The sequence below is a fragment of the Notolepis coatsorum genome (genome assembly GCF_963971535.1).
Source record: "Notolepis coatsorum genome assembly, chromosome: 3".
Lineage (NCBI taxonomy): Eukaryota > Metazoa > Chordata > Actinopteri > Aulopiformes > Paralepididae > Notolepis > Notolepis coatsorum.
This window is the reverse complement of record NC_140167.1, coordinates 87,852,879-87,878,384: the sequence shown is the minus strand read 5'-3', so window position 1 is coordinate 87,878,384 and position 25,506 is coordinate 87,852,879. Positions and strand designations below refer to the sequence as shown.

Sequence of the window (25,506 nt, the reverse complement as noted above, 5' to 3'; positions counted from 1 at the left end):
ACAGAACGGTAGCCAGTTAGTTAGCACCATCCAGGTATTAACGTTAGCTCTCAGAACGGTAGCCAGTTAGCCCGCACCATCCAGGTATTAACGTTAGCTGTCAGAACGGTAGCCAGTTAGCCTGCACCATCCAGGTATTAACGTTAGCTCTCAGAACGGTAGCCAGTTAGCCCGCACCATCCAGGTATTAACGTTAGCTCTCAGAACGGTAGCCAGTTAACCCGCACCATCCAGGTATTAACGTTAGCTCTCAGAACGGTAGCCAGTTAGCCTGCACCATCAAGGTATTAACGTTAGCTGTCAGAACGGTAGCTAGTTAGCCCGCACCATCCAGGTATTAACGTTAGCTCTCAGAACGGTAGCCAGTTAGCCCGCACCATCCAGGTATTAACGTTAGCTGTCAGAACGGTAGCCAGTTAGCCTGCACCATCCAGGTATTAACGTTAGCTCTCAGAACGGTAGCCAGTTAGCCCGCACCATCCAGGTATTAACGTTAGCTCTCAGAACGGTAGCCAGTTAACCCGCACCATCCAGGTATTAACGTTAGCTCTCAGAACGGTAGCCAGTTAGCCTGCACCATCAAGGTATTAACGTTAGCTGTCAGAACGGTAGCTAGTTAGCCCGCACCATCCAGGTATTAACGTTAGCTCTCAGAACGGTAGCCAGTTAGCCCGCACCATCCAGGTATCAACGTTAGCTCTCAGAACGGTAGTGACGTCACGGTATTGAGAATCATACCGGCGGGATCTCGAAATACCCTGGTATACCGTAATACCTTCATACCGCCCAAGCCTAATTACCATCATCATCATTATTATCACCATCATCATTATTATCATCATCATCATTACCACCATCATCATTATTACCACCATCATTATTATCATCATTATTACCACCATCATTATTATCATCATCATCATTACCACCATCATCATTACCATCATCATCATTATTACCACCATCATCATTACCACCATCATCATTACCATCATCATCATTATTACCACCATCATCATTACCACCATCATCATCATCATTATTATCACCATTATCATTACCATCATCATCATTATCACCACCATCATCATTATTATCATCATCATCATTACCATCATCATCATCATTATTATCACCATCATCATTACCACAGTATTGCCACATTTAGATGATGAATAAAACGTTGAAGCTTGTAAAGGCATGATGACAAGCCGACAGAAGAAATTAACAAACGCGCACTGGGCTGTTTCTCCCCTCCTCCCCTCCCCCTTACGACAGGTGTCCCTGAAACAAAACCATGAATGAATGATATGTTTGTAACACCGCAGGTTCATTACAATCGGCTGAAAATGAAAAATTTCTTGTTCGCCTAATAATGTTAACCAATGGAAAGACAAACACACACCAACGTTCACGCTACTTTCCCCTCACAGCTGATCCGAGAAAAAAAAACGAAACATACTTTTGCTGATCTGGACTGGTCCTCTGAGCTCCTCTCCAGTCGAGCTGCTGCGGTGGTTACATCCAAAATATTGATAAATCCTCTGCCATTGTTGTGTAACATGGCATAGCATGATTGTGTATATTGTATCGTGTGAGATGATGACTGAATAAACTACTACTACTATCTCTTCTCTAGAGTGATCTTTCTCTGCTTCACGTGAAGTTAAAACTACTCTAGAAGTGAAACTGAAAGTATACACCGGTGGGGGCAGTAGGCAATTCATTTACTCAAGTGGATTCCTGAACACAAAATTACACCGTTATCACTGACTGACTACCAAAAGCCTAGGTGGAACTAAGTATAATTAAATTTTAAAAATAATTATATTTAATAATAATTATAAATATTTCTTTACTGTTATACCGAACTCGTACCAAACAGTGACCCCAAAACCGAGGTACATACCGAACCGTGGCTTCCGTGTACCGTTACACCCCTAATGACCACCATTAACCTTAACACATTGACCGCCAGCAGCAGGGGGCGCTGATCCCCCTTCATCGACAGGTCTTTATTCAATGGATATAGTTTTAGACTGCAACATTTGCGAGTGTTTAAAATGATATTTGCGAGTGCTTAAAATATATCTTATATTATATCTATGAGTCTAATAACGGCGTCGACTGTCAGTGAGTTGCTTCCAGTCAACATGCCCAAAACAGATAGTTTTTTCATCCATACATTTCCGTTTTATACCGTTTTGAATAGAGTATGGTTTGGGTGCTTTTGAGTAATTCCAGGAAAAAGACGAGAAAAAGACATTTTAGTGTAATCCAGTCATCACGTTGTCATTTTTCGGCTGATTATCTAATCATCCTGAAATCAACGCTAGATTATCATTATTATATCTCGTCGTGCATACATGAATTGGCCCTCGTAGCGGGGCCCCGACATTACCGAGCGTTAGACACGGCTGGGCAGGCGGGGTTAATATTCCATGCCGTCGTTGTAAGCCCCTGGCTCGCCTGAGTATTTAAACCCCGCCCGCACGGCTCATATCAGCTCCTAAAACACACCAGCCCATTTCCAATGGGATGCAATAGCTCCGCAAGGCAGTAGAGGGCAGTGTTGACCGTCTGCCACATTCACCAGGGTATACAGAGGCTGCAGACATGAATTATGAATAGATATAGCGAATAAACTAAATAACGATCCCGATATTCGCATGGTGGGCAATAACGAGTATACTAGTTTTTGGCAATTATTGTGTTAAAGGATGCTTCTTTATATTGTAGACGTGGCAGTGGAAGGACACCACAGATCATAGTGTTTGAGACACTTCTAATGTTCTAATGATAATGATGATCGAGTATTCAGAGGTTTAAAATTCTTTCAAACGTCTCTCCCAAAACGACATAGTGCAACTTTAAACGTGGAATTCCATCTCTTGTTCGATCATATAACCCTAGTTACACGCGTAACCCGCACCCACTCGCTCTGTTCCTTGTGTCCTGCCTCTGAAAGCCCACAGCCAGGGCGGTTTAGCTGAGCAGATAAGATTAGAGACTTGACTGGGATGGACAATGTGAGTTTGTTGTGTACCTTTTGAACAAATCTTGAAAGTAGTTTTGTCATTTCACCAGCGCAACCTAACCTCCTCCAGCGCCCAAGGACCAATCTCTGCACTATGGGAGATCGGGCTTTTTGCTCTTCCGCTCCCAGTCTCTGTCACCTTTTTAGTAGAGCCTTCTATTGAATTTTTATCAAATTTTTTGCAGTAGAGACTAGAGAGTGCTGGCTGGGCAGTAGAGACTAGAGACTGCTGGCTGGGCAGTAGAGACTAGAGACTGCTGGCTGGGCAGTAGAGACTACAGACTGCTGGCTGGGTAGTAGAGACTAGAGACTGCTGGCTGGGCAGTAGAGACTACAGACTGCTGGCTGGGCAGTAGAGACTAGAGACTGCTGGCTGGGCAGTAGAGACTAGAGACTGCTGGCTGGGCAGTAGAGACTAGAGACTGCTGGCTGGGCAGTAGAGACTAGAGAGTGCTGGCTGGGCAGTAGAGACTAGAGACTGCTGGCAGGGCAGTAGAGACTGCTGGCTGGGCAGTAGAGACTAGAGACTGCTGGCTGGGCAGTAGAGACTGCTGGCTGGGCAGTAGAGACTAGAGACTGCTGGCTGGGCAGTAGAGACTAGAGAGTGCTGGCTGGGCAGTAGAGACTAGAGACTGCTGGCAGGGCAGTAGAGACTGCTGGCTGGGCAGTAGAGACTAGAGACTGCTGGCTGGGCAGTAGAGACTGCTGGCTGGGCAGTAGAGACTGCTGGCTGGGCAGTAGAGACTAGAGAGTGCTGGCAGGGCAGTAGAGACTGCTGGCTGGGCAGTAGAGACTGCTGGCTGGGCAGTAGAGACTGCTGGCTGGGCAGTAGAGACAAGAGAGTGCTGGCAGGGCAGTAGAGACTGCTGGCTGGGCAGTAGAGACTAGAAAGTGCTGGCAGGGCAGTAGAGACTGCTGGCTGGGCAGTAGAGACTAGAGACTGCTGGCTGGGCAGTAGAGAGTGCTGGCTGGGCAGTAGAGACTAGAGACTGCTGGCTGGGCAGTAGAGACTAGAGACTGCTGGCTGGGCAGTAGAGACTAGAGACTGCTAGCTGGGCAGTAGAGACTGCTGGCTGGGCAGTAGAGACTAGAGACTGCTAGCTGGGCAGTAGAGACTGCTGGCTGGGCAGTAGAGACTAGAGAGTGCTGGCTGGGCAGTAGAGACTAGAGACTGCTGGCGGGGCAGTAGACAGTAGATTTGCCACAAAAGGGCGATTGATGGTTCTTATGCATGAGGCTGGTAGTGATGGGGTTCTGGTAGCGATGGAGCTGCATGTTGGCACTGGTACCAAACCACCACCACCACCATTATCTTCTAAAGCAGCCAAAACAAGAGGCGAGAATAAGCCAACCTCATCCCCAGTTGAAAAGCAGGCAGCTAACCAAAACCATTGCTTTCCATGTGGCAGCGGAGCGGGGCGGTAAATGGCAGGTCTAAATATAGTGTGAGGCTCCGCTCGGTCCCTCGCCGCGGCAGCCATTAGTGGTGATCACGTCAGCGGTGATGTCACACGAGGTGACAGGACAAAGGAGGACGCGTCAACACAGTCAACCCACTCGTCAAAATAAATAAATAAATAAATAAAAGCTCCCACAAAATCTGAATGAAGCAGCCAACTACAGCACAGGAAGCTTGGAAGGTGTAATCAGTGAATTGGATCAGCGTTAAATGATGATAAGATAGATAGATAAACACACACACACACACGGATAGATGGTTTAGGATTTGGATACATCTGAAGCCTGTCTGATGATGGCGGCGCGTGTATATTTACCCTGGGATATCCTGGGTAGCCGCCAGGGGATGACAGCTCGATTAAAACAAGCCCCCAGTTGAATCTGGGATCAACGCGGGTCTCAGCCGACTGCAGTGTGTCGGCCCCCCGGCTGCTAGACCTCCGTCTTGCTCAGCCACCAGTGGGCCGAGGTGTCGTCCATCTAATGGAAACATGTGTATCCCCCGGTCGGTGACATCTAGCCTACATTATTATTTAACAATAACAAGTCATGTGTCGTCTCTACGCGAGATATCTGCACTAAACTGTGAGACGGCGGCGCGACCGCGACGGTGACGAAGACCATTGTGATTGGTTTCTGTTGTTCTGTTTGTTTGTTTGTTTGTTTGTTTCCCAGCAGCCAGATCGATGACGCCGGCCTGCAGATGGAGGCGCAGAGAGAGAGAGCACTGCCGGCATCGCTGAGCAATCCAGATATAAAAAAATATATATATATACAGGCCACACCGTAACAGCGCCTCATCATGTGGTATATAACGGTGTTATTCAGCCATTGAGCGGACAAGCAGGCTCCACTTATCCAGACCACCCGCCTCCCATTCACCCCCTACCGAGAAGAACACCCCCGACCAAATAAAAAAGCTCCAGCCATCATCCCCCCTTGTACACGGCGTTAGGCTGTGTGTGCGGTGGGTTGTCATGACGACAGGCCTCCCCCGCTGCTGCCAGCCTACCTGGGATTGGCTGCGTGCCTCCTCTGCCCTGATTGGCGCTCGCGTGCCCCCCGGGCCTCCGCTGCCGCTCTCAAACGACACTTTGATGGAGTTTCATTGCCGCTCCTTCCGCCTCTAAATCGCTCCTGCTGTCATCTTTATTTTGATTTATGTATCCCCTGATCTATTTATGCATGTGAACGAGGGGAGGTGGAGGAGGAGGAGGAGAGACAAGAGGAAGACAAGCGACAGCCACAATGCTCGCTGCTGTGCTCAGGAGACCGCCTGCAGTACATTTGCCTTTTATAAAGGCTGCTGCGACAGACAGACAGACAGCACAGCAGCAGAGAGAGCACTACAAAGCCTCGTCTGTGCCCCCCGCCACCCCCCTCCGAGTCAATAGGCACTGTATGCACGACGCTCTGAATGCACAGACAAAAAAGGTATTCTTTCAACCGCGCCACCCCTGCTCTCTGAAGAGGGTTAAACGGCGCTGCTCGCCGCTGTGGGAATTACAGAAACCAAAGGCAAGGAGGCGCTCAGGAGGCAGGGTGTCTTCACGCTGCAGACACAGAGGGGCACGCAGGCAGGGTGTCTTCACGCTGCAGACACAGAGGGGCACGCAGGCAGGGTGTCTTCACGCTGCAGACACAGAGGGGCGAGCAGGCAGGGTGTCTTCTTCACGCTGCAGACACAGAGGGGCGAGCAGGCAGGGTGTCTTCACGCTGCAGACACAGAGGGGCGAGCAGGCAGGGTGTCTTCTTCACGCTGCAGACACAGAGGGGCAGGCAGGCAGGGTGTCTTCACGCTGCAGACACAGAGGGGCACGCAGGCAGGGTGTCTTCACGCTGCAGACACAGAGGGGCGAGCAGGCAGGGTGTCTTCTTCACGCTGCAGACACAGAGGGGCGAGCAGGCAGGGTGTCTTCTTCACGCTGCAGACACAGAGGGGCAGGCAGGCAGGGTGTCTTCTTCACGCTGCAGACACAGAGGGGCAGGCAGGCAGGGTGTCTTCACGCTGCAGACACAGAGGGGCTAGCAGGCAGGGTGTCTTCTTCACGCTGCAGACACAGAGGGGCGAGCAGGCAGGGTGTCTTCACGCTGCAGACACAGAGGGGCGAGCAGGCAGGGTGTCTTCTTCACGCTGCAGACACAGAGGGGCAGGCAGGCAGGGTGTCTTCACGCTGCAGACACAGAGGGGCAGGCAGGCAGGGTGTCTTCACGCTGCAGACACAGAGGGGCAGGCAGGCAGGGTGTCTTCTTCACGCTGCAGACACAGAGGGGCAGGCAGGCAGGGTGTCTTCTTCACGCTGCAGACACAGAGGGGCGAGCAGGCAGGGTGTCTTCTTCACGCTGCAGACACAGAGGGGCAGGCAGGCAGGGTGTCTTCTTCACGCTGCAGACACAGAGGGGCGAGCAGGCAGGGTGTCTTCACGCTGCAGACACAGAGGGGCGAGCAGGCAGGGTGTCTTCTTCACGCTGCAGACACAGAGGGGCGAGCAGGCAGGGTGTCTTCACGCTGCAGACACAGAGGGGCGCGCAGGCAGGGTGTCTTCACGCTGCAGACACAGAGGGGCGAGCAGGCAGGGTGTCTTCTTCACGCTGCAGACACAGAGGGGCGAGCAGGCAGGGTGTCTTCACGCTGCAGACACAGAGGGGCAGGCAGGCAGGGTGTCTTCTTCACGCTGCAGACACAGAGGGGCGAGCAGGCAGGGTGTCTTCACGCTGCAGACACAGAGGAGCGAGCAGGCAGGGTGTCTTCACGCTGCAGACACAGAGGGGCGAGCAGGCAGGGTGTCTTCTTCACGCTGCAGACACAGAGGGGCGAGCAGGCAGGGTGTCTTCACGCTGCAGACACAGAGGGGCTAGCAGGCAGGGTGTCTTCTTCACGCTGCAGACACAGAGGGGCGAGCAGGCAGGGTGTCTTCTTCACGCTGCAGACACAGAGGGGCGAGCAGGCAGGGTGTCTTCTTCACGCTGCAGACACAGAGGGGCAGGCAGGCAGGGTGTCTTCACGCTGCAGACACAGAGGGGCAGGCAGGCAGGGTGTCTTCACGCTGCAGACACAGAGGGGCAGGCAGGCAGGGTGTCTTCACGCTGCAGACACAGAGGGGCAGGCAGGCAGGGTGTCTTCACGCTGCAGACACAGAGGGGCGAGCAGGCAGGGTGTCTTCACGCTGCAGACACAGAGGGGCGAGCAGGCAGGGTGTCTTCACGCTGCAGACACAGAGGGGCGAGCAGACTGGAGCAGGGACCTCACACAACACACCCCGGAGTCTATCTGCCTGTGATGAGCCTCTGGGGGGGGGGGGGGGGGGGAGAGAGAGAGAGAGAGAGAGAGAGAGAGAGAGAGAGAGAGAGAGAGAGAGAGAGAGAGAGAGAGAGAGAGAGAGAGAGAGAGAGAGAGAGAGAGAGAGAGAGAGAGAGAGAGAGAGAGAGAGAGAGAGAGAGAGAGAGAGAGAGAGAGAGAGAGAGAGAGAGAGAGAGAGAGAGAGAGAGAGAGAGAGAGAGAGAGAGAGAGAGAGAGGGAGAGAGAGAGGGAGAGAGAGAGAGGGAGAGAGGAACAAGGCCGTCCACAGGAAGGGTAGTCTGCTTCAAAGACACACCACGCTTCACAAAGAGAAGATATCTCTCGTGGAGAAAACAGACCCGTAGCCATCATTAAAAAAAGAAGGAAAAAAAAGAAGCCACGATCAAAACGGAGCTATTGAGGTCAAAAAACATGGGAACTTGGGAAGTGCCTCAAGAGTTCTGGCTGTGGTTGTATAAATGGTCGAAGAGATCAATAGCCGTGGGTAAACGGGATTGATTAGGGGGCGAGGATCGATAAACAAGCCTTTACCCCCGAGGACAATGTAGCATTAGATTAGAGCAAGAGTTCTGACAGAACAAAGACTCAAACTCTCCATTCATCACATCCAGGGGGCGCTGAAGAGAGCAAGGAAGATCACGGCCGACCCCTCCCACCCCGGCCGACCCCTCCCACCCCGGCCGACCCCTCCCACCCCGTGCCACGACCTCTTCACCCTGCTGCCCTCTGGGAGAAGGTTGTGGATACCGAAGGCTGTGAAAGCCCGACACAGACTGATCCCCCCCGCCCCAAAGTGACACTGGCACAATGACAATATACTGGTCTAACTGGAGCTCTGCACTTTATATATATTTATTTAAATTATTAATCCTCCACTGCACTGTTTTTGACCTGTGTCTGTTGTTATTGTTATTGGGGGGAAAAAGAAAAAGATGCATACACTGCATACACTGTAATGCCGCAACAATGACCTATGTGTTTACACAAATGGCTAAATAAAGGAATCTGAATCTGAGGATTACTACTGTAGCTGACGATACAACATACATTTATCACAGTCAACTACTGTAGCTGACAATACAACATACATTTATCACAGTCAACTACTGTAGCTGACAATACAACATACATTTATCACAGTCAACTACTGTAGCTGACAATACAACATACATTTATCACAGTCAACTACTGTAGCTGACAATACAACATACATTTATCAGTGACCTACTGTAGCTGACAATACAACATACATTTATCACAGTCAACTACTGTAGCTGACAATACAACATACATTTATCACAGTCAACTACTGTAGCTGACAATACAACATACATTTATCACAGTCAACTACTGTAGCTGACAATACAACATACATTTATCACAGTCAACTACTGTAGCTGACAATACAACATACATTTATCACAGTCAACTACTGTAGCTGACAATACAACATACATTTATCAGTGACCTACTGTAGCTGACAATACAACATACATTCATCACTGTGAATTATTTATGCCAAAAAAGACAAGAGATAAAAAATGTACGCATAGAAGGCATGGAGCTAAAATTAACAAATAGGCTATGCTATAGGCTAAGATATAGGCTAGTGGAGGCTACTTCAGTGCTGTGGTTTAGTGGAGGCACTAGCGCAAAGAAATGTGTTCAATAAAATAATACATGAACCCTCACACACACACACACACACGCACACACACACACACACTAGACATGTTGCTCACAATACAACACTGCATGACACATAGGGATGGGTACCGAATTCGGTACTTTTGAGGTACCGAACCGAAACACGTCGGTACTACCGAGTATCGAATCAAGTGAGAAACCGAAAAAAAAATTAAATTTTTTTTTTTTTTTTTTTATGTCAACGTTCACACGCACAATATATGCTTACCTAGGATTTGACTTGATTCAACAACAAAGCAGTCGGAGCAATGACAAGCCGAAAACTGTCGAAATTGTAGTTATTTGAAGTTTGGATTTTTTTTTACGACTGAGGTAGGTAAATAAAATTTCGACAGTTTTCGGCTTGTCATTGCTCCGACTGCTTTGTTGTTGAATCAAGTCAAATCCTAGGTAAGCATATATTGTGCGTGTGAACGTTGACATGAAAAGAAAAAAGTAAAAAAAATAAAATAAAAAAGTAAAAAAAAAAAAAAAAAGACTAATAATTTTTTTTTTTATTTTTTTTTTAAGTACCGAAAAAATGTACCGTTGGGTACCGGTATCGATTCACAGGTACCGGTACCGGTATCGGTTCAAATGTGAAAGGTACCCATCCCTAATGACACACACTGTGCTTCTCCTCTAGGTGTGTGTATGTGTGTGTGCTTGCGCCTATGTGTGTGTGTGTGTGAAAGAGAGAGAGATAGCTTGTCTACCTGTGGTATTGTGTGTGTGTGTGTGTGTGTGTGTGTGTGTGTGTGTGTGTGTGTGTGTGTGTGTGTGTGTGTGTGTGTGTGTGTGTGTACCTGTGGTATTGTGCTTGGAGGAACTGGAACTCATCCTTGATCCTGTCACAGGAGTCTGAGGTGGTGAATTTCAGCTGCTGTGATGAAGTCTGTCAGAGACACAGAAATGAAGAAGAGGAAGAGAGAGAGAGTGAGGACCAGGAAAGAGAATGGAGGAGGTAAAGAAAGAGAGGACAAGGAAAGAGAATGAAGAGAGGAAGGGAGGTAAAGAAAGGAAAGATAATGAAGGAGGGAAAGAGAGAGGCCAGAGGAAGGAACATGATTAAAAACATGGCCGACACTTTCAATATGTTTCAGTTCCCATGGGTAGATCTGGGCGCTGAACCCCAATGAACCAAACACCCACATTGAAAACCTATGTAGTCACCAGTGGAGGAAAGTAGTTTTACTCGTTTACTTATTTAAGTACTGCACTTAAGTACAATTTGAGGTACTTGAATTTTCATTTTAGGGAACTTTGTACTTTTACTCCACTACATTTATATGAACCCATCAGTTACTTTGAAGAAAAAAAATGTGCATAGAAAACATAATGAAGATAATGTTTTTTTAAATGTGAAGAAGCCCGTCAACATCAAGATGACGTAATCAGAGCAGCAGAACTGGACCACATATCACTTTAACCTAACCTTTAATCAGAGCAGCATAACCAGACCACATACCACTTTAACATAACCTTTAATCAGAGCAGCATAACCAGACCACATACCACTTTAACATAACCTTTAATCAGAGCAGCATAACCAGACCACATACCGCTTTAACATAACCTTTAATCAGAGCAGCATAACTGGACCACATACCGCTTTAACATAACCTTTAATCAGAGCAGCATAACTGGACCACATACCGCTTTAACATAACCTTTAATCAGAGCAGCATAACTGGACCACATACCGCTTTAACATAACCTTTAATCAGAGCAGCATAACTGGACCACATACCGCTTTAACATAACCTTTAATCAGAGCATCCCTCCCCATCAACCTGGACCCTCTGCAATTTGCATATCGCCCCAACAGGTCCACGGAGGACGCCATAGCCCATGTGCTGCACACAGCAGCATCACATCTGGACAAGAGGCAGGGGAACTATGTGAGAATGCTGTTCATCGACTACAGCTCAGCATTCAATACCATAGTCCCCTCCAAACTCATAGCCAAGCTCAGGGACCTGGGCTTGAACTATGACCTGTGCCAGTGGGTCCTGGACTTCCTGACGGGCAGACCCCAGGTGGTAAGAGCCGGCAACTGCACCTCCTCATCCATCACGCTCAACATAGGGGCCCCCCAGGGCTGTGTTCTGAGCCCCCTCCTCTACTCCCTGTACACACATGACTGCGTAGCACAGCGGAACAACAACACCATCATCAAATTTGCTGATGACACAGTAGTGGTGGGCCTGATCTCTGCCAACGACGAAAGGGCCTACCTGGAAGAGGTAGAGAACCGGTCACAGTGGTGTCAGGAGAACTGCCTCTCCCTGAACGTCAGCAAAACAAAAGAGATGATTGTGGACTTCAGGAGGTCGGGGGTCAAGGACTACAGCCCCCTCAGCATCGACGGGGCACCAGTTGAGAGAGTGAACAGTTTCAAGTACCTCGGAGCCCACATATCCGAGGACTTGACATGGACCACACACATTGACAGTGTTGTGAAGAAGGCACGACAACGCCTCTACTTCCTCAGGCGCCTAAGGAAGTTCCAAGTCAGTCAGAAGATCCTTAGGAACTTCTACTCATGTACAATAGAGAGCATCCTGACCGGCAACATCACCTCCTGGTTTGGGAATAGCACTGCACAAGACCGTAGCAGACTACAAAGAGTGACACGTTCAGCCGAACGCACAATTAGAGGGGGGCTTCCCACCCTCCAGAACATTTACAACAAGCGGTGCAAGGGGAAGGCTAAGAGAATTATTAAGGACTCGAGCCACCCGAACAACTGCCTCTTTGAACTGCTGCCGTCAGGCAAGCGATACCGGAGTCTTATGGCGAGCACAGAAAGACTCAGAAGGAGCTTCTATCCCCAGGCCATCAGGCTGCTAAACGAACAATAATCGCTAAACGAACAATAATCACTATGCAACAACCATCAAATGCACACATCACACACACCCACACGCACACACTCACTCAAACAAACAACACACTGCAGCACCCACTCTCCACACTTTAGATCACACAAACACACTTACACTTTATATTTATTGATAAAGGATTTGCACTACAACTCGTACACCTACTGTGAATTGTACCTAAACTGCACCTCGTCCATTTATGCCTTGCACTATATAGTATTGTATATTAGTACACTGCACAGTATTGTATATTGTATGGTAACTACGTCTACGAACATTGTACATATGTCTAAACTGAACACTGTGACCTCTTTTTTTACTTCTAATTTTTACTATGTCTTTATTTCATACTTATCTTGTCATGCACAGTCTCTGGAGCGCAACAGTAAGAAGCATTTTGTACAAAAGTATTCTGTACTTCTGTATGACAACTATTAAAGAAACTTGAAACTTGAACTTGAACTTGAGCAGCATAACTGGACCACATACCGCTTTAACATAACCTTTAATCAGAGCAGCATAACTGGACCACATACCACTTTAACACAACATGTAGAGGTCAATTGTTCGAGGGTTGAATGCTCCCAAGCACTGGAATACACAGACATCACAGAGTGCATACCTTTACTTTAGATACTTCATTCAATATCGAATAACGTAATTCCTCTAATAGTGACATGTATTCAATTAAAAACCAACTCTCTATTAATGTCCGGGTGCGCTGTTGAGCTAAGCAATTATAAGCCGACCTCCTAATACAAACCGGGTTACTAATATACGCGTGAGCGAACCTCTCCTTACTTCCGTATGGAACACGGGTTGCGCGCAGGACGTAACACAACAACAACAGAGCTGAAAGCAGCTGACGGTAAAAGAGCACGCATAACTGGAGGAGGGACAAAAAAGTGAGCGAGGAGATGGAGACACTACTTTCCGAGTGGAAACGTTATGAGAGCTAACGTTGCTACCTACTGTAGCCGGAGGCTACCCGGAGCTGCTAACTGGCTAACGTTATGAGAGCTAACGTTGCTACCTAGAGTACCCGGAGCTGCTAACTGGCTAACATTATGAGAGCTAACGTTGCTACCTACAGTACCCGGAGCTGCTAACTGGCTAACGTTATGAGAGCTAACGTTGCTACCTACAGTACCCGGAGCTGCTAACTGGCTAACGTTATGAGAGCTAACGTTGCTACCTACAGTACCCGGAGCTGCTAACTGGCTAACGTTATGAGAGCTTAGGGCTGGGCGATAAAACGATAACGATAACTATCGCGATAAATTATTTCCTCGAAATAAACATGAAACGTGGTCGCAAAGTTTCGATATATCGATTTTCCAAGCTTGGATATGAGCACACGCACTAACAACCAATCAGTGAAGGAGATGGCCAATAGCGGAAGGAGACCCGGAGGTAGGACTCAGTAAACAAGGCTGGCTAGGGCTAATTAGCTTGCACAGCGCTATTTTACAGGTTACCTGCCGAGTTGGTGTGTGTTTTGAATTCTGAGGGTAACTGTTATAGTAGTGTGGGGTATACGGTGGACGTCGTTGCAATGAATTGGGCGGAACAGAGTATTTTAGGGTCATTTTTAGTACATTGTCATGAGATACTTCGCTTGCTTTGGCTAACTGCTAACGTGCGCGGACTGATGACGACATCAACTCGACTCTCGAGACATTCACAGCAGCAAAACAAGTCAGCCCGCGTATCGGCGCCGGGCATAATAAGCTAATTAAACTTGACAGACATTATATCGACGATAATTATCGATATCGAGTTATATGAAAATAATTTTATCGCGATAACGTTTTTGGCCATATCGCCCAGCCCTATGAGTTGCTACCTACAGTACCCGGAGCTGCTAACTGGCTAACGTTATGAGAGCTAACGTTGCTACCTACAGTACCCCGAGCTGCTAACTGGCTAACGATATGAGAGCTAACGTTGCTACCTACAGTACCCGGAGCTGCTAAGTGGCTAACGTTATGAGAGCTAACGTTGCTACCTACAGTACCCGGAGCTGCTAACTGGCTAACGTTATGAGAGCTAACGTTGCTACCTACAGTACCCGGAGCTGCTAAGTGGCTAACGTTATGAGAGCTAACGTTGCTACCTACAGTACCCGGAGCTGCTAATGTAAAGTTACTTGATTTCACTTTGAAAACGTTGAAATGACCAGTGACCACCTGTAATTGCACTGTTTACTATTTCATACAGTACTTGGTTTCAATAAATGAACCCAGTACATTTTACTGGGTTCAAACTGACACAAAATGTTGATTTATTCATTATGATCTGTTTGATCGTAGGACTACAAGGTTTTAGGGCTGACCTTCGAAGCTTTTTTTGGCAATCGAAGCTTCGGGGCCGAGCTTCGATTTTAATTCGAAGCTTTGAAAAAAAATAAAAAAATATATATTTTTTTTATCTTATGTTGTGGGACTTGTACAGCACTTTCATAAACGTTGTTGTTTTTAAATGTGCTCTATAAATAAAGTGGGTTGGATTAATTAATTAAGTAGCCCCTTTCGTGACTGAGCCAACAAGGTTTCACTCGGCTGTGTGATATAATTCAAGGTGGATCGCTGTTGTCGTTTGAACAACTTCAGATTTCATGGGAACTACCAATCCCCCAAATCAAGAATGTTTAAGATGAATGAAGTAAGATTTTGATTATTTGAAATATGGCCTGTGTAGACTAAACTATGCACAGAATTATGTCAGTCTACAAGGTCCGGATTCTACATGGTCCGGCAATGTAGACCTTGTAGACTCCACTACAGACCAATTATCAGTGAATGTTCATGCATTTTTAAGAAGGGCAACTTCCACAAAAAAACAAAGAACTCACCAAAACATCTCAGTAGCACCTTATCTAAATTGTATTTCCTATTTTGTTTATTCATCCCAGTATCTTTCTTTCTTATGTGTGGAATTCTACAAGGCATGTAGGTGTATATGTATTTGAGGATGATATCCTTCAAACAGGCAATAGTGATGATATAATTTGGGCAGTGCTGAGCTGGGTTACTTTCCTCCAGTGTATTTGTCCCCCGGCCCCACCCAATGGCCCCATGCGCGCGCGCGCACACACACACACACACACACACACATTTACATTTAGTCATTTAGCTGACGCTTTTATCCAAAGCGACTTACAAGTTCTGTACGACAAGAGAGCAAGAAGGGTACAACATCAGCTGAGTAACAATGTTTATCAAAGTGTTGCGTGTTACAGTGTAGGTTAGTTTATTAGGAAAAGTGCATGACAGTAAGGTTAGTCACGGTTAGATTTTTTTTTTTTTTTTTTTTTTTAATCATTTCAGATAATGGTTGAAGAAGTGAGTCTTTAGTCGACGGCGAAAGATTGGACGGGATTTGGCTGTCCTAACTGGGATGGGTAGTTCTCTCTCTCTCACACACACACACACACACACACACACACACACACACACACACACACACACACACACACACACACACACACACACACACACACACACACACACACACACACACACACACACACACACACACACACACACACACACACACACACACACACACACACACACACACACACACACACACACACACACACACACACACACACACACACACACACACACACACACACACACACACACACACACACACACACACACACACACACACACACAAATCGAAGTAAAAAAATAAATTGATTTTTTTTTTTTGGTTTTCTTTTTTTTTTATGTTCGAAGCGTGTGCCATCGAACGAAGCTTCGAAGCTTCGAAGTATTTAAGACAGCCCTACAAGGTTTATGTGACAGCTTCCTTTATTTCCATCGAATTCATCCGGTTTCTGCCAGGATGCGCAGAGATATTTATAAACACATATTTAGCTAATAACACTTAAAATTATTGGTATTGAAAATATACAAAATATATGGCTGCCGTTTTGATAGGGTTAGGGTCTTTTTTACTCTTGGCTACATTTGAAAAAGAAAGCAATATTTATTAATAAGGACTGTATTGATCTATTTATAGCGTGACATTTATCTCGTACCGGTACCGGACCGCTTGCTCGGGCTTAAGGGTTTAAGTAGAATTTTGAATGGATGACTTTTACCAGAGTAGGCCTATTTTATCTCAGTATTTCTTTTACTTAAGTAAAGAAACTGTGTACTTCGTCCACCCCTGGTAGTCACCATCGAGTCATAACTGATGACTTCAAGGTCTCTAGACTATAAGGTGAATAATGCCCCTCATATAGGAAGCTGTTCTAGCTGTTCTTCCAGGGTGCAGAGTGTTGCCATTAGCCTGTGTATGTCATTCCATCCACGCTGTTTCTCCGCAGCAGCAGTGGGTGACCTGGTTGTGTGTTGGAGCCCGACACCACAGCAGCATCAAAACCAAATAGGGACAAAATCTCATTATTTCTGAGCAGGCTGCATAATGGGTCAGGTGGGAAATCGACGTTTTCCCACTACGGTTTAGCAGGCGCAGAAAAGCATCAGAAATCTGATTGCAGCACTTAGCGGGAAGGCGGCCTGGCTGCTATTAGGAGTGACCTGTCCCTCTCCCTCTCCTCCCATCTTTCTCCTCTCTCTCTCCTTCTCCCTCTCCTCCCATCTTTCTCCTCCCTCTCCTCATCCTCCCTCTCCTCCCATCTTTCTCCTCCCTCTCCTCATCCTCCCTCTCCTCCCATCTTTCTCCTCCCTCTCCTCATCCTCCCTCTCCTTAACTCTCCTCCTCCTCCCAGTCTCCAAGGTCCACGTCTTCAGCGCCGTTTTTAGCCACAAACACGCGTCCCACGCCACAGACCACCACGGGGGAACAAGCAACGTAATGAGATTTCCTCAAGTCTTATAAATAAGCTTAGTCTGGTTTTGCTCGTTCCATAAGCTGTAGTACCAACACAAATGCTATTAGACCAGGCAGCTTCCAGGCACTATAGGCTGGAGAGTCTCGACCTGGAAGGTTGGGAGGTCGGTCCAAACCCCATGTCTCTCCACAATGGCAGCAGGTGATGACATTTACAACCCATACATTCTCAAAATGTCAAGCAGAACGCTACCACCACCACATAACGACTACAACTCACACAAACCTAAGAGACACTAAGACGGAGAGAGGCAACGTAACCTCGTCCTTTATCTCGGCAGCCAGCCGGGGCCCAAATAGAGCAAACAGCAGCCAGGCTACACTCCTCCACACAGAGCCTGTGTCAACACAAGACACTTCACTACAGGCACACACACACACACACACAGAGACAGACACACACACACACAGAGACACACAGACAGAGACACAGACACACAGAGACAGACACACACACACAGAGACACACACACACACACAGAGACACACAGACAGAGACACACACACACAGAGACAGACACACACACACAGAGACACACACACACACAGAGACAGACACACACACACAGAGACACACAGACAGAGACACACACACACACAGAGACACACACACAGAGACACACACACACAGAGACACACACACACACAGACACACACACAGAGACACACACACAGACACACACACAGAGACAGACACACACACAGAGACACACACACACAGAGACACACACACAAACAGAGACAGACACACACAGAGAGACAGACACACACTTACTGCTCTCTACTGCGGCATAACTGCTGAAACCTGGTGTCTGTGTAAGTATGTGTGTATGTAAATAATAAATGGTAAATGGCTGCATTTATATAGCGCTTTACAATTTTTGTTCCTCACATTTGACCCATTCACTCACATTCACACAACCATGGCAGAGGCGACCGTGCAAGGTGCCAACCTGCACATCGGGAGCAATTAGGGGTTAAGTGTCTTGCTCAAGGAGCATCACTTCGACACGCTGCCCGGGAGGAGCGGGAATCGAACCGGGAACCTCCAGATTACCAGACGACTCCTCTACCTCCTGAGCCACTGTCACCCCCTGTATGTGTAACGTTCGAAAGGTTTGGACCTTGGTTTGCTACGTTGGCACTTGAATCTTAATTAATGGGTTCGAACCTCCGCTTTTTAAAAGGTTTTAAAATCTTTTAGTTTTTTATTTATTTATTTTACACACAAAATATATATCAGAATGTGATATATATCAGAATATCACAGTACTATGTTGTGTTTACAATAATTTGAAAGTCACGCACGAACAACAACAACACAGTCTAGTCGAGATGAGGGGTCACCGTCCGTCATACATTATCAGGAAATGAATCAATCATGCAAAAAAAAGAGAGAGAGATACCAAGTGTATGCAGTGATGCTGAACTTTTTACTTAACATTACACAGGTATGTTATTCACGTTAATTAACACTTTCGCGGCCACTGGGATGAGTCTAATTAATCTCAAGAGGACCGTGAAATGTAAACAGACGTGGGCAGTGCACGAAATTGGAGCCCGCCACCCGCCATTGGCGGGCAGATTTTCGGTTTAGCGAGTGACACTGAGAGGTCCGCCCGCCACCTGGCGTGTAGTTCATATCGATACTCTTATTTTGAAAGTCCTGTGCGGGTCTAATTTCCGCCCCAAGCGCAGCTCCAGTCATAATATCGATGGCTCCGGCAGTTAGCAACGTTCGGTTCATATGATACTCTTATTTTGAAAAAACCCGTGGCAACGAGTCATATCCGCCCCAGTCCGTGCTTCTGGGCGCATCAACACAGAGGCTCCTATTGCCTCGGGCAGTCTGCTCTAGTCTAGTGCGGACCTCCGTGAGCTAACGTTACTGTTTAAACAATGACCCAGTCAACTATTCACTTTTAGTTTAATACATGAGGCATTGTCTAACGGTATCAAGCTGGCTAGCTACTGATAGCTGCTGATATCAACAAATGCTCCAGCAATAGTCGAGTGCATGATACCTCCGTTCGCTCGGTAGGCAACGTTAGCTCACGTTAGCTCTATGTCCCAGTAAACTAAATAGTTCACTGAGGCGTTGTCTTAACGTTATCTAGCCGGCTAGCAGTAGCGCTACAGATAGCTCCTGATATCAATGTCTTATAACATTGATTCGATGCGTATTCGAGCTGAGGGCATGCTGAATGTGATTTGACCAAAGCACAGTATACCAATAGGGTCCAGCTGCAGCGCCGGAGAATCCTGGCTGCATCTGGAGGCTACTAAGTATACACACAGACAGTGGAGCTGTTTGCAGATAGCGAGAAGTCACTTCAGAGAGAGAGAGAGAGTACAAATTTAACTCTGGCCTCTTTAAGTGTCTATTCTTCAACGTAATAGCTTATCTACTTGAAATGTACTGAAAAAAAATTATATATGTGACACAAATGCGTATTTTTTTTGGCCGGTAAGAAATAAATATGCTTTCGTGCCCTGGACGTGGGGCTGTTTGTAGAGCTAAATCTATACTTTATAGTATTGCTATCTGTCCATTCTCATTGTGAATTGAGACCATAAACCGTCCCTTCAAAATGGCTTAAAGAAAAATGTTTTTCATCAATACGTTCTCATTTTATAGCACCGTGAATATAAGCATTATACCAGATTTGGTCTAGTATATTTCCTGGAAGCCGAGATAATGGGCTAATAGCTAATAACGTTAAATCCAATGGCATTTCGGTTATAGATACACTCCAGTTAAAACTCAAACTGCATATGATCGGCACGATTCTCACGCATGTATGCATGAAAGGGGGGGGGGGGGGCGGGGGACGTCGTTTCTGATTATTGATTACCAATAACCGCGTTAGCCTCATTAGTCTCATAGGCCGAACGCCTGGATGGCTATCAAAACAAGGCCCGATCGGGATGTACTTTACGTGAAAAAGATCTTACCGTGGTCCGGTGGGATCCCCCCCGAGCATTTCCCCGTTATCGATCGCCATCTGGTAGATCGATATGTCCATTGGCTGATGATAAATCCCCTTATTGCATGGTGAAATCTGCGATGCAAAACGTAATCCAAGCTACATGCTGCACATCTAGAATCCTGCTAACTGAAATCTTCATTGAAAGTAAAAAAAAAGACTGATCCGTTCAGCCACAGGGCACACTGCATTATCGCAATAGCGCCCCTAAGAGGATCTGGCCGGTATTGCACCTTCTCGAATTCATAGAGTACGGTAAATCTGCAGTGCCGCTCGGCGACCTTGAATAGGTTATTAATATGGAATAAAAGCAATAACAACTTGCCACGGATTTATCCGTGCTTCTGTCCACAACGGGTGGAATCGAAACACGGAGATCTCCGTTGCTCGTCCCCATTGTGTTAAGCTATGCACCTCGTTTAGCTTGCTAACGTTAAGATAGCAGGAGCCGTCGGCCAACAAAGATGTTTCAACAAATGTATTCACAAAATGGATTACCACCCAAACGTTATCGAAGCCTCCCGTGACCAGTACGTAGGTACTAGTACTACTCTTAATAACCACAGCAATATCCATGTTATACGTGTAAATGTGCGCTATGTGCCTAAAGTCAAGACTCGACACTAGTACTGAACCAGAAAAATTATTTAGGAGCACATTTTTTGCATGATTAAAAACGATGGTTTGAACGTCCGTTCGGAAAAACCCTGGCGAAGTCCGAATCCCAAAAACAGGCTTCGGGGACAGCTCTAGAATGTGTAAGTGTGTGTGTGTGTGTGTGTGTGTGTGTGTGTGTGTGTGCGTGCGTGCGTGCGTGCGTGCGTGCGTGCGTGCGTGCCTGCAGGTCACTCCTGCACTAAGGGCGGAAGGTATAGCCCCAGATCTGATTTCCTGCCTGTGTAGTGCAGTATGCAAACGTTTAAAATGCCAAAGGTTCTCTCAGTCAATAGCCCCAGGTCGAGCATTCCACTCAGAGAGAGAGAGAGAAAGAGAGAAAGAGAGAACCCTGTCCCCCACAGTAGTCTCTCTCCCAGCATGATCTTCAACCAGAAGACCCTTGGCTCCTGGTAGAGAGACAACAGGCACATGTATTCCTCTCCAACATGTATGGTGTCTTTCAACTACGGTTCCAAACCCATGCCACCCCTTTGTTTTGGTTCTCCACTGCCAACTGACCCTCGAGGAACAGCGCCGCGAAGTGTTGTATTTATAGGTGAGGTAATGTTATTTCCAATGTCCACACTACTGTTCTAACTACACATCAGTCCAGTCCGGGGGAGGAGCATAGCGTCTAAGCATAGGCACCTAACAGCTCTCTCAAATATGTTTGACCATTTTTTTTGTTACAAAATAAGATATGCAACTGCTGGATTTGTATTCATATTAGTAGTGCACCAGACTCAGAGTAGTGCACCAGACTCACAGTAGTGCACCAGACTCAGAGTAGTGCACCAGACTCAGAGTAGTGCACCAGACTCAGAGTAGTGCACCAGACTCAGAGTAGTGCACCAGACTCAGAGTAGTGCACCAGACTCAGAGTAGTGCACCAGACTCAGAGTAGTGCACCAGACTCACAGTAGTGCACCAGACTCACAGTAGTGCACCAGACTCAGAGTAGTGCACCAGACTCAGAGTAGTGCACCAGACTCACAGTAGTGCACCAGACTCACAGTAGTGCACCAGACTCAGAGAGTAGTGCACCAGACTCAGAGAGTAGTGCACCAGACTCAGAGAGTAGTGCACCAGACTCACAGTAGTGCACCAGACTCACAGTAGTGCACCAGACTCAGAGTAGTGCACCAGACTCAGAGTAGTGCACCAAGCTCGCAGACATTTGCCTCGTTTCTAGTCAACAAGGAAGCCGCTAGCTTGACCGATTTCAAAATTAGCCTTTGAATTATGTCACGTTTAAATGAAAAACACAAAGGCCCCCAGTTGAATTTCTTCATGAATAGCTTTGTTATAAGTAGGGATGCCCCGATCGATCGGCCAGCGATCGGTATCGGCCGATATTCAGTATAAATATGAGATTGGTGAATTCCGATAATGCTTTATTTTCGCTGATTGTGAAAACATGATCCAATTCTTAGCGGAGATCTCACTCGCTGTCTGTCTCAGACACACAGCGCTGCAAACTGCCGCTCCTCCTCCTCCTCGCTTGCCCCTCCCGCACCCGTGTAAACACAGAGGAGGTTCCTCTGCTCTAGTCTATAGTGCATGGGACCGTGAGCTAACGTTAGCTACCTAGCTATCGTTACTGTTTAAACAAAATTACCCAGTCAACTATTCACTTTTAGTAGGCATTGTCTAACGGTATCTAGCCGGCTAGCTACTGATAGCTCCTGATATCAACAAATGCTCCAGCAATAGTCTAGTAGTGCATGTTGATACCTCCGTTAGCTCACGTTAGCTCACGTTAGCTCACTGTTCAAAACGAAATGTCCCATTGAACTAAATAGTTCACTGAGGCGTTGTCTTAACGTTATCTAGCCGGCTAGCAGTAGCTACAGATAGCTCCTGATATCAATGTCTTATAACATTGATTCGATGCGTATTCGAGCCCCGGCTTGCATCGCAGTCACAAACGGGGCTAGCTGAGGGAGTAGGGTATATCTGCAGAGATATACCCTGCTGTGCTGAGGGCATGCTGAATGTGATTTAACCAAAGCAGAGTATACACACAGACAGTGGAGATAGCAAGCATTTTGACTTGTTGCGTGGTGGCGATGTCTCGCAGATAATACAACTACAAGTATAATTATATAATATATATATATATATATAAATAAAAAAAAGTACATATTAATTTTTTTTTTAATATATAACCAAAAACGATTGATATCGGATCGGTATCGGACGATATGGCTCAAGACGATCGGTGATCGGTATCGGTGGCAAAAAACGTGATCGGGGCATCCCTAGTTATAAGGATGATGATCTAAACCGTTTTGAATATAGGTCATGACGATCTTTTTCAAATAATTAAGAATGACGTTCCTCCTCTTATAGCCCTTCAAGAGTGGACGACACAAGTAGTGACATAATACAAGTACATTTTCCTCGCCAGCCTGAGAGTCCTCTTTATTCCGTTGATAAAAACACATTCTAGGTTGTGCCGATTTCACAGGAAACCAAGCCCAATCATTACGCCTGCGGCACTTGGCATGTCGTGACGTTTTTTCAGAAGGTGTGCGTGTGGTGGTGTCAGAGAGACAGCCCCCCCCACGCTCTCCCCGCTTCAGCAGAAGTGTAAATGAAGCGTAACATATTCTCTCTTCCTCCAGACACACAGCAGCCAACGCATTGGAAACTCAACCCGCCACTCGGCTGAATTGATTTCTAGGACGGGACAGAAAACGGCGGTTGACTGCGTGCCAAAGGTGCCGGTGGAGCGCAGCCACATTGTGCCAGAGCCAGGGCCAAAGCTACAGCGGGGTGTTGGCTGCCGTGCTGGTGTTCATTTCCCACCCTGGCTGGAGGTAACCTGGCAGTGGATGCCGTCTGGCTGTGGGCCCTGCTAACCGGCTGGCAGGCAGGCAGGCAGGCAGGCAGGGAGAGGCTGTGATGGACGTCCAACAGTCTCACGTACATAAGCGCCTCACAGGTCAACACGCCCCGGTTGAATCCCGCTACGACTTCTAATAATAGCGGCAAAAATAATTGGGATAGTTCGTTGTGCAAGATTGGTTCTCATTGCGGACGGTCGGGTTTACAGAAAGAAAGAAAGAAGAAAAAGAACAATTGTGCACCTTGCCACCGACTATAGCTGCTAGCTAGGCCTAGAACAGGGGTCTCAAACTCGCGGCCAATTGCGGCCCGCTGGATGATATTTTGCGGGCCCCTACTTGACATCAAAGTTTAGTGTTAGTGCGGCCCGCGCGCAACTTTTTGCCGCGTCGTTGCGCGAGTTGGATGTTTTATTTATTTTATCACTTGTAGCAGGCTACCATAGCGCAGGCTCATGACAGCAACGTTACGTTAGTGACTTGGTTGAAACGTGATTCCAGAGTGATACCAAGTGGAAGGAAAATATATCCTGTGGCAGGCATCCTCGAAATTCTCCGCTATCTCCTCTGCAATCAGTGCTCTGCCTGTCCGGCTGCACTGCTCCACTGTCTGTGTCTGGCTACTCTGGTCCAAACACATTCAGCGTCCCGTCAGCGTGTTTTTCCCTCACCCACAGTCTGCGAATCAGAGGCAGAGTAGGGCGGGTCTTCACGGAATGCGTGTCGCCTCTTTCACCGGGTCCCAGTCAGAGCGAGTTGACAGCGCATCTACAGGTAGTCTAATCTGCAGGTACTGTAGCTAGTAGCATAGTTTCGCCAGCAGGCAGTTAGGAGAAAAATGTGGCATGTTCAAAGATGGCCAGTAAAAGAAAAGTCAACAGTGAAAATCGCTGCAATTCAAAGGTGAATGGACTGAAAAATATGCGTGCATCCTCCCAGCACCAAACCAATGTGCCTAATTATGCCAAGAAACGGTAGCTCTTGTGAAGAGTGGCATATTTGAAATGCCACTACGAAACAAAACAGTTATTTTTATGCAACCTTTCCTCAAAATTCAGTGCTAAGAACCACAAAAATAACTGGAATGAAATCATCATATCAAGCTGCAAGCAGAATTATTGTTAAATCTATGTCACAAAGAGAAAAACCAACCAAGTCCTCACTCAGTGGCATGGGTGTTGGCTAAACACAAGAAGCCATTCTCTCTCTCTGATGCATACATATAAAATAATGTATGACTGAAGTGATGGGAGACCATGTTTGAAGGCAAACAAAAGCAAATCCCCCTCAGATAGCACAGCAACCAGAATAACTGAAATACTGGCTGGTGATTTGAATTTAAAAATAAAATGCACAGTGCATTTCCATAGCTGTGGATGAGTCCACTGACACCACTGAGAATGCTCAGTTGCTGGTGTTTGTGAGGTTTTATAATGAGGCAAAGGGGTACTAGTTTGTTGAAGATGTATTGCGCCTGACAAACCTGAGAGGACACACAAGGGGGGGGGAGACATAAGAGGAAGCACTGCCAAGTCTCTGGCAGCAAGGAGTAGGTAAGAGAAGCCTATGTTCTGAAGAACCGTTCATGTTCTGAAATGTTATTGCTAAAGATTGAGAAGATTGGATCGGTTGTACTTTTTTTTGGAATATTTGATGCGGCCCAGCCTCACCCAGACTCTACCTACAGCGGCCCCCAGGTACATTGAGTTTGAGACCCCTGGCCTAGAAGAAGCTTCTTCCTGCTCCATACATGCAGGACTGTTTACCCCCCCCCCCC

The 25,506-nt window shown here is 46.9% G+C and overlaps 1 protein-coding gene across 2 annotated transcripts in view; it reads right to left on the bottom strand.

Moving 5' to 3' along the window:
• The window catches only part of tle5 (TLE family member 5, transcriptional modulator), a 96,237-nt gene that overhangs the window by 26,453 nt on the left and 44,278 nt on the right, over positions 1-25,506 (bottom strand). For both annotated transcript variants that reach the window (XM_084309669.1, XM_084309670.1), the window contains exon 2: positions 10,289-10,377. In XM_084309669.1, the coding sequence (XP_084165795.1) occupies positions 10,289-10,377 (89 nt within the window). The remainder of the gene's footprint in view (positions 1-10,288; positions 10,378-25,506) is intronic.